Source organism: Chroicocephalus ridibundus, chromosome Z (genome assembly GCF_963924245.1).
Source record: "Chroicocephalus ridibundus chromosome Z, bChrRid1.1, whole genome shotgun sequence".
Classification (NCBI taxonomy): domain Eukaryota; kingdom Metazoa; phylum Chordata; class Aves; order Charadriiformes; family Laridae; genus Chroicocephalus; species Chroicocephalus ridibundus.
In genome coordinates, this window is record NC_086316.1 from 57,527,628 (window position 1) to 57,537,555 (window position 9,928).

At 53.1% G+C, this 9,928-nt stretch overlaps 1 protein-coding gene across 3 annotated transcripts; it reads right to left on the bottom strand.

The window, feature by feature from the left end:
- Positions 1 to 199: 199 nt before the first annotated feature.
- DMRT2 (doublesex and mab-3 related transcription factor 2) lies at positions 200 to 4,733 on the bottom strand. 3 transcript variants are annotated; one of them, XM_063320208.1, is made up of 4 exons: positions 4,344 to 4,733; positions 3,441 to 3,806; positions 3,253 to 3,355; positions 200 to 1,511 (listed from the first exon to the last, which is right to left on the bottom strand). In XM_063320208.1, exons 2-4 carry the CDS (start codon positions 3,786 to 3,788, stop codon positions 487 to 489), a joined length of 1,476 nt encoding a protein of 491 aa, XP_063176278.1. In that variant the 5' UTR covers positions 3,789 to 3,806; positions 4,344 to 4,733; the 3' UTR covers positions 200 to 486. The 3 variants fall into 3 exon arrangements, with proteins under 3 accessions (XP_063176278.1, XP_063176280.1, XP_063176279.1); XM_063320210.1 differs by lacking the exons at positions 3,253 to 3,355; positions 3,441 to 3,806; positions 4,344 to 4,733 and adding an exon at positions 2,196 to 2,222; XM_063320209.1 differs by lacking the exons at positions 3,253 to 3,355; positions 3,441 to 3,806; positions 4,344 to 4,733 and adding an exon at positions 2,132 to 2,186.
- Between the last annotated feature and the right edge of the window lie 5,195 nt (positions 4,734 to 9,928).

The following is a 9,928-nucleotide window of genomic DNA, read 5'->3' on the forward strand; positions in this document are numbered from 1 at the left end:
ACTGGAGGTTCAAAGCAGAAATGACCACTTACCCCACCAAGATAACTAGTAAGCACATTGATAACAGCAAATAAAAGAATAAGTATATTCTGAAAGAAGGGCAAAACTTGCCTGTGAGATACTAGAGGTAAAACAGAGATCAGGAATACATTTACGCTTGTGGATAATCTCATTTTATTGAACAGTTTGAAGTGCTGCTTAAAATAACACTGTTATTTTTGTATACATGCATGTACAGGCTGTACATGCAGTTTCAATTTTAAAAAATTAAATATATTTATTTTTTCAGAAGAAAAAACATGCATACTTATGCACATCATTTTGAGATAAAACAAAAAGTTACCATTTACAGCAGACATTCCTCTTTACAAATCTTATAAGAGACAAGGCAGGCAGTAGCAACTCTGCAGAAGGCAAAGCATACAAACTCTCTACACTGAAGGTACACTTTATTCATTGAGAGACATTAGAAACTGCAGAATAAGGTCATTTAAGGATGGATTCGACTGAAAATGACAGTGGCTCAGTTGTTGAAAGTTTTGCTGTGGTCTGTTTGGCCCCAAAGAAGTCTTTTGCACATTTATCTAATGTAAACTTGTATTTTTGGTTCTCTTTAATGGCACACTCTCTGTATTTCTTAGACGTGTCTTCAAAAGTCTCTTTGACAAATGACGTTCTCAACTCTGCTCCTGATCTGTCAGGAAAAGTTTGCTGGAACAGCGACTGAAATGAATTGTATTTGGGTGGTGGAGGGAGCTTGGTACTGTCTTTGCTGGTCTTGCTTAATATCTGTTCCTGAGGAGCCAGAGAATCCTTATCAGAAATCTGAGTGAAAGTCCTTTTTGGAGGAGAGAAAGCTGACCTCTCACGAGCTTCCTGAGGAAGGCACGGTATCTCATTACCTGACTGCTGAATGTCTTGCGTGTGGGTCAGAACGAGTGAATTTTCCAGTTTTGGAGAGATGATATCATGTTCAGTGTTTGGACAGTCCTGGCTTTGTGAGATCTTGGCATCCCAACCTGCCCCAGGTTTGAGAGCTTGGACAGCAGTAGCATTTAACAGGCATTGCTGGTAGAGGAGAGCATCACTAATGGGGCCACATTTTGGCCACACTAAGAACCTAGAGGACAGGGGATACTGCCTGTAGGTAGTAGCTACACTGACATTTGAAGAAATGAGTTCCATGTTGCTGGATCCTGAATACTGCATGGTTAGATCAAGGCAGGTTGGTAAAAAATTGCAAAACTCCTTGCTGGGAGTATCAACTTGTGTCGTGTTGAAAGCTGTTTTATATGAGTTGTATTCAGCTCCATGCACCATGCGGTTAGGGAGAAAGAGGGCAGCTGCTTGTGTAGCTTCCATCATCTCTCTCTCTTTATACTCTCTCTCTAGCATAATGTTCTCCAACTCTTTATCAGCAAAAGCCCGTCTCTTTCTCATCCTGTCACTTACAGGGGGTGGCAAAGGTGAATTCCCTCCCAGGTAAGGGTCTGTTGGAAGAGGACGGTAACCTAAAACAACAAAGCAGCATTAGGAATGAAGCTGCGTAAGAAAAATATTAAAGCTGTGTTTGTAAAAGGGTTCCATTTGGAGCCAGTCCCGACAGGCGCCAAGTACTTGCCACAAACCCTGGACACCGTCAGCTCCTACTGAATTCACTGTGCCACGGAGGCTTAGCTCCCTGCACCATCAGGCACATTCAGTGCAAGTTCCTCAACACAGATAAGCAAGCCCTGCTCCTCTGACATGTGTAGTCTCCTTCAAAGCTGGCTGATTAGTAACTTTAAAAAGCAACTCCAAAATAGAAGACTGGGGGTGAGGGAGAGGGGGAGGAAAAAAAAAGGCAAAACCCTGCTGTGTGTTAGGACTGGTATTGCATCATGCACCTTAAGGAGATAATCACCAATTTTTAATAAATATGGAAAGTATTCAAATATTTTATTTCTTCTGAACTAAAAAATAACTTTAAGAAATAAAACATAAAAAACTAGTCTCCAGTATATTCAATTGCCAGGCTAACTGGATTCATTTAATATAACTGATAGGGTCCAATCCTGTTTGTCCTACCCAGATAAGTAATCCCATTGAATTAATGGAACTACATACATGAGTAAGGAGAACAGGGTTTTACCTGTTTTCACTCCCATTCCTCTCACACAGGTTTCCCCATTGCCAAGGAAGATACCTATACCTACAGCTGGTGCCTTTTCTATTCTCTAAAGATGAATCTCTATGTACACATTGCTACAGATGGCAGAAAACTCCAAGGAGAACTAGGAGAAAAGAAAAAGAAATTTAAATTAGAGGAAAGAATACAGAAGAGATTTTCTTAAAAGAGTGAACTATAGATGAAAAACGGAGGTTTCTAACAGGACAAAATCTTAATTACGCTTGCACAGGCAAAGAAAAGACCGTTCTATTTTGGGGAGGGAAATAAAAAAAAAAAAGCTAGATTTCAGAACTGTGATGCTTTACGGGGCTACAGTTTGGAAAGCACCTAAAGCAGACATAGAAATAAATTCGGGCACAATCCAAAGAAGGAAGCGGGAACAAAAAATACACCCTTTCACTAAGATATCCATCTTTAAAATGCTATTCTTTCACCGTTCATATTTTCGACGGGGTGAGGTGGGGGGGGGGAGAGAAAGACGAGCAGCCTATTATGCATATCTTTCTACTGATAATGCAGCAAACGGTGCTGCTGTGCTAGGCGTTCAGATCAAAAGGAAGGAAAAAAAAAACACAAAAACAAAAAAAAACAAAAAAAAAAAACCAAAACAAACAACTAATTGATTTACTCATTTGCTGATAAAAAACACCCGCGAAAAAACTACCCTGCGCTGCCAAACGCCGCCGGGTAGTCATGTAAAAAGAATGTCAGCTTGTAACAGTAACTCTCAAATTTCAAATTACGGTCGCTAGCATTTCAGGCACTATAGTCAGCAACTGAAATTCCAGCCACGAAGGGCAGAAAGCCGCGGGCGGAGGCTCCGAGGGCACCCGGCACCCGCGCCCGCCCGTTCGGGCGGGCGCGGGTGCCGGGTGCCCTCGGAGCCTCCGCCGCCCGGTGCCGGTAACGGACTGCGCTTTAACGCCGTTCCTCGTTTATTTCGGGAAATAACGCTGCATTTCACGCGTGTCCGTGAGCAGCAGCACCTGGGCCGGGAGATGCGGGTTTCCCCGGGGCAGAGTGGGGTTTCCCCGCTGGCGGCCGGGGCTGGGGGGGCTGCCCGCGGAAGGGGTTGCGCTCACCTTCCAGGATGCTCTTGGCCAGGAGGCTGGGCGTCCGGACGTGCCTCTGGTAGACGGCTTTGCGCTCCAGGCTCGCCTGCTTCCCCGCCAGCCCCTTCTTGTCCTAAGAGAGCGATCGGCCGGCACCGTAAGAGCGGGGGCCGCCCGACCTGTCCCGTCCCATCCCGACCCGTCCCGTCCCCTCTCACCTCGGTGGCCTGCTGCCGTCGGAGAGCCACCTGGGCGGCCATGACTCGCTGCCGCTCCACGACCAGCAGGCAGTTGGCGCACTGGCAGTCGCGCCAGCGGCAGAAACGCTTGTGCCCCTTCAGGCAGGACACCACGCCGTGGTTGCGGCACCGGGCACACTTGGGCGTGCGGCTCAGCTTCCGCGGCTCGCCCCGCCGCGGGGCCGCCGCAGCCTCCTCGCCTTCCTCCTCCTCCTCTTCCTCCTCCGGGCCGGCGCTGCTGCGCGGCGCGTCGGGGGCCTCGGCCGCCTCCCCCTCCACGGTCTCCACGTCGATCTCCCAGTCGGCGGCGGCGCGTTCTTCGGCCATGGCTCCTCGTCGGCGCAGCTGCAACAGAGGGGTCAGGCCGCCCGCCCCCGCGGCGGGACGGCAGCCCGGGCACACCCGGCTACAGAAGTGCCCGCCGCCGCCCGGCCCGCCGGCAGCCCCGCCGAGATGCGCCCCCGTCGGGAAGCCGTGGCAGAGCCTGCTCGGGATGTCATCTCCCCTCCCTTGCCGTTTCTTGCCCGTGCCCCTCGACGGCCACTTCCCCGGCCCCGGCGTCCCGGGGAACTAACACAGTTAGCCTCCAGCCGCGGAGGATGGGGCAGGAACCGCCCCAGGGCGACGCCGAGCGCCGCAGGGCTGCGGGGCTGTCAGCTCCCCGCGGGGGCCTGTTTATTTCAGCATCCCGACAACCCTCCTGCCAGCTGCCTGCAAACTTAGGGGACAGGTAGGGAACACCTGGGCTGCACACACCCCCGCTGTCCGCCCCCGCGACCAGGGGCTGTATGGGCTCCCGGAGCTCTCTGCACCGCAGTGTCCTCCGACCCCGGCCTCCTCCCACCCGACCTCCCCATCCTTCCTCCCGCACTTTGCACTTACCCAAGATCAGCGCCCGTAGGCCGGCAGGGCGGTGCAGGCAGCCCGGACCCCCTCACGCACCCCGCGCCTCGCAGGGCCGCCGCTGCCCAAGCCCACCCGGAGGCAGCCGACTCGCGATCCACGCACCTCGAGGGGGGTGCGAGGCTCCCCGACAGCCGGGACGCCGCGCCGTCGAGGGGCTGTGGGGGGGATGCCGACGGGCCGTGCGTGGGTGTAGGAGCCCGCTGGCTGCACCAGCCCCGGCGCTGTCACCCGCCTCGCCCACGCCGCGCCCGCCCCACGGCACAGTGCCCGCCGCGCCGGCCACGCCGCGTTTTCAGCGCCCGCCGCCGCCGCCGCCCGCACCGCCCATTGGGCCCGCGCCGCGCGGCCGCGGCTCTGATTGGCCCATTCCGCCACCGCCCCGCCCCCCCGCCCCCGCACTACCCCCCACGCGTGTGTGCCCGCCGCTCACTCGTGGGTGCGGGGGGGCGCGGAGCGCGGGGGGGGGTGAGTGGCGGTCTTTGACTTCAGGGCAAAAAAAAAAGAGGTGGGGGGGAGGAAAGAAAGGGAGAAAAGACAGTAACACGCGTGACGGTGACACTAAGGAACCAGCCACGCGGGTGAGCGGCGTCCCACGAACCGAGGAGCGGGCCGGCGGCGCGGCTTTAGAAGGCTGAAGCGGCCGCCGCCTTTATTCGTTTACGATCGTTGGTGTCGCTTTGCTCCGCGAGCGGAGGGGACCCGTGGCAATGGCTTTTTTTTTTTTTTTTTCCTCCCGAGTCTGACGATGCAACGGAATCGGCGCTGTCTTCCTGCCCTGCCGGGAATTAAGGCGCGGGAAAATATTCGTTTAATTTTTAGCTTTCCCTCCCCTTCAGCGGCGTTTTCCACCGAGCGCCGGGCTGTCGAGTAAATTTGTCCCCTCTCCCTCCGCTCTCTGACGGAGGCTGCTCTTCGGAAGTCGGGGGATGCGTCCCAAAACAGGGCGCGATCGACGTCGTAAACACACAAAGTCTGTCCCGTGCCAGCGAGGTGTTAGAGCTCGGTGCGTCCGTCGGTGGAAATGGGAATTGCCACCGGACAGAAGCGGCCAAAATACACCTCGGCCGCGTTCAGCATCCGGCACGGGAAGAGCTAGCGAATTTAAGAAGGGTATCCCCAGAAAAAATACAAAATAAAAGGCGTGCGGGAGACCACCAGTTCCCAGCCAGTGTGCTGATCAAAAACTAACGACATGCGGAACGCACGGCCGAAACTATTCTCTGGAAAGGGAAAATATTTTGCTCTTTCCCCGCGCAGCGCGTGTGTATAATAAATACTGTTAATGTTCCTGTGTATAATAAACACGGGCATCCACACTCACGGCGAGCGCACGGAGCGGCTGCCGGCCGCCGGTTCGGCACGGAAAAACCCAGCTCCCGCAGCCCGGCGGGACGGAGGGCGGCGGGCGGGCGGCGGGGCGGGCGCGGGGTGCGGGCACCTGCGGGCAGGGAGACAGCGCTTGTTCCGAAAGGAGCGTTTGCTCCCCTCGGGCCGCACGGCCGCCGAGTACTCACGCCGGGAGAGCGGGGAGCGGGAAGCGCATCCCCCGACGGCAGGTATTATTCATCCCAAAAAGAGATCCTGGCTACTGTTTGACTTACAAGCATGACTAAAATGCAAATACCCAAGGAATTCCACTTTCCCCCTTGGGGTCCCTCTTAAAAGGCGCAGGCATGACAAAGGACCTGCTAGGTTAGGAAACAGAAGTCCCCTTTGCTTGTAAACCGACACCAAATTACAAAGTACGATTCTGCGGGCCGCTGGAGTAAATTACAAAACAGCTCGCCTCCTGTTTACTTTATCCACAGGGAACTGTGAAACCCGGCCACGATTTTCAAGCATGTTTGTATAACTTTCTTCTTCTCTTGTTTGCTCTGGGCTCCGCGCCGCGTTCGCGCTCCCCCCCCAGCCCCTCTCCCGCCGGCAGGGAGAGGTGCCGCCGCCGTCCTCCGGGAAAGGAAGGGAAGGGAAGGGAAGACGGAGTGCGGTCTGCCGTACCGCTGCTCCCACTCGTGTGCCGCGGGGACCTCCGCTCCCTCTCAACCACCCCCGCTTTGGGCAGCTGGTGGCAGCCGTGACCGCTTGTTTGCTGACACGGGCGTATGCCGCGCCGTGACGGGAAAGGCACCGATTTCCACGCGAGGAAGTCGTGGAAGCCCGCAGGGTGCAACTGAGCATCCACCTGTCCCGCTACAACGTTCCCGGCTGGATGCCCCCTCCATCCCGCTAGCCCCCATCCCTCCCGGTCCGTCTGCCGCGGCCGCTGGGATGTCCCCGGGCTCCGTCAGAGCCTCCCCCGCTGCCCCTCGCCCCTGCCTCCCCCCACCCCGCGCGGTGCCACGGGGGCCTCCCGACGGGAGCTGCGCTGCCTGAGGTGGGGTGGCGATGTGCCCGACCCCGGCGGGGGCCTGGGGTGGCTCCTCGGGCCGTGCGGGCTCGGCAGCGTCCCGGCCCGCGAAAAGCGGAGGGGAAGAAGAGCAGCTCTTCCCGGGGCATCGCGAAGACCACGAACAGGTTTCCCTTGAGGTCCGGGGGCGGCGGGGCCGGCGGCCGGCGCTGGGCCTTGCTTTGCATGGCTTTCCCGTGCGGCGGGCGCGACGGGCGTGCAGGTGCAGGTGCCGCCGTCCCCCCCCACGCCACCTCCGGCTCCTCGCCTCCCCAGCCCTCCCTTCCTCCCGGGAAATTTATTAGCGAGGTTAGGGCAGGCTAACCAAACGGCAACCCCGGGTGCGATTTCCCCGGGAGGAATGCTTTGATCTTGCCCTCTCCCCGCGCCGTCGGCAGCAAGATTACATCGCCAAACGCGGGAGATCCCCGTCGCTTGTTTGGTCAGAGATGTTACCTGTTAATCTGAAACAAATTGGCTCTGCCCCCGCCCCACTCGCCAGCCCCCCGTTCCTCCTTCCCCGCCCCGGGGTCCCGGTGCCCGGCCAGGGGCTCCCGCCGTACCGGCGAGCTGACACCCCCGCGGCGACGGTGTCGGGGACCCGCAGCGGCACGCTTCAGGCCGGGGTCCGGGCCCTGCAAGATAGGCTTCTCCGCCGCGGAACGTACAGCTACCACGTCTTTGCTCCGGCGAAAACGTCGGGATTTCCCGGGTAATCTCAACTGCGGAGGAAAAAAAAAAAAAAAAAAAAAAAAAGAAAAAAAGAAGAAAAAAAAAGAAGAATCACCTTTTCCGGTATTATCCACCCAGTAAAAACCATGATTTCTTTTCCGGTTTTCTTTCACAAAAATGTGGAAGTTTTTATTTTTTTTCCCACATCAAACTCCCTCTGTCTCTTGTAAGCAGCCCTTACACTAAGGTAAACGTGTATGACATTTTTATCCGGTGATACGGACCTTTCTACACTGGTTGTACCTTAAAATGTTTTAAACAAGCAAGTTTAAATTTTTTATTTTTGTGTTTTAAGCAGGCATTTAACTATTTAAGTTTTTCACACCTCACTACCTAACATATTTGTAAGCAGGTTTATGTACAGAGTCAGAAGAAGAATTTTCTTAGTCCTGCATGTCAATCAAATAAATATAATAAATACATATAATAAAGATGTAAGAAATGTTGAGGCAATGTGTTCAGTATAGGACGATATGGAAGAAATTTTATTGACTGTGAGAGTGATTCCACGGCCTTTGTAGGAATGTTTGCTTTGGCAAGGAGGGCAAGGGTTGGCCTTTACAGGGAAGCTTGCGTATCGTACCAGGATAATCTTCAGTCACGTAAAACTGGATTGATATCAAAAGCAGTAACAGTGAGCAGAGCAGAATTGCCACTTTGGGTGCAGCTAGGGAAAGTCTGATGGGAAGTCCGGGGGCGTCGACAGAAAGTTTCCTATAGAAACATGGACAGTTTTGGATCAGGTACAGGGTGCAGAAGATTTTCCCATCTACAAGCCTTTTCACCCTGGCGGCTACCAGGTGGCAGAGTTGAGCTCCCAGAGAGGAAGAGGAGTTGGGCTGTGAAGGAAGGGCAGGTTTGCCCTCCACAGCAGGCCCCTCTGAGGGGTCTGCCCACCCACTGGGGCTGCGCCAGGGAGGCACGTTCTGGCCCATGCCTCTGCAAACAGGACCACGCAGGCGTGGTGGTCATGAGATGGAGCAAGGAAGAAACATGGCTCAGTGGAACTACAACTCCTCTTCTGCAGCCTCCATGTTCATGGCCAGGGGACATCGGGGCAGACCTAGCAAGATTCCAAGCCAAAACCAGTTGAAGCCAGTCCTTATCCAATCCTGTGCTGGAATTTTGAATTTAAACAAGGAAAATGCCATGACGAGGACTTGTGTGCCATCCGCAGCAGCTTTGCTCTGGCTTATAAACAAGGCTGACCTTTGGTTTGCCAGCATTAATAAGCCAGTAGACGTTTGGCAGATCCCTTGCTAAAATGTACTAGAAAGTTGGATCAACTCTCAGCATGAATATCAAGAATCCAATATACAAGCAGTGAGCATAGCAAATTGTCAAGTCAGCAACTAACGTACCTCACTATAATCTTCCCAAATGTCTTAAGTAGTTTGGCAAATCTCTTGTTGCAATAAATTCTAGTGAAGTTTTGGGTTTTATTTTTTTTCAACATATGGCCTTAAAAAGTAACTTAGCCAAGAATATTTTTAAAGTCACTGCAGAGTTTGCTGGAGATGTTGTCTCAAAACTTGTTTGCACTCTGGCAGTTTTATTCAAATGTCAACCAGATGCAGAAAGTGTGGGGTTTGGGGTTTTATTTTACAGTCCTGGAAAGTAAAGGTCAAGTCTCTGCAACGTAAATTGTCTTTTTGATTGCCATATTTTAGCAGAACAGCAAGAAGTCTTACTAATAAACTGTTTTGTGGTGCATTTTTTTCTTTCCCTTCAGGATGCATTACAATCGTATGCAAAATATTTAAAATGCCAGTAAGATACCTGCTAAATCAAATAAGATGGGTAGTCTATTCTATGCTTAACAATAAAAATTCTATCATATAACTGTAACTAGACAGACTGTGTTCTCATTTACTAGGTAGCGTTGCAGTCTCTGAGTAGCCTTTCTGAAATTAATAGGATGACCTAAGGTATTATCCAGCATGAAAAATAGCATCAGAATCTGGCAATGTATCAGTTAAAATAAGCCAGACGGACTCAGGCCACATTGATGCACACATGTACCTATGCCATACTAAAGGCTGCTTGTTATACTCCCATGAGCAAGAAAGTTTGCAGAACCATTTATAGAGTGTGATACTGCACCGTGCAAATACAAGTATCAGACTGTGGCTCACTGTGGGTCCACTATGGAGTCTGCAGAGGTCCAAGGTGGTAGAAGTGAGTGGGATCTGCTCAGCATTCAGAGTAAATGTGAGACAGTTTGGCTCTCCGAAAACTGCAGCGAACACAGCGTAGTGCATCCCCACCTTTGACATTTCCACTGAAGCTCTCTGAAGGATTTTGCCACCTACCCTTCTGAGAACTTACCTTGAAAATCAGGTGAGCCTTTGCTGTAACTCCATGGAGCAGGACATCTGTCCACCTGGTACATGCACACGTGCAGGTGCTGTGAACTCCCAGCTCACTTGGTTCTTGGACATCA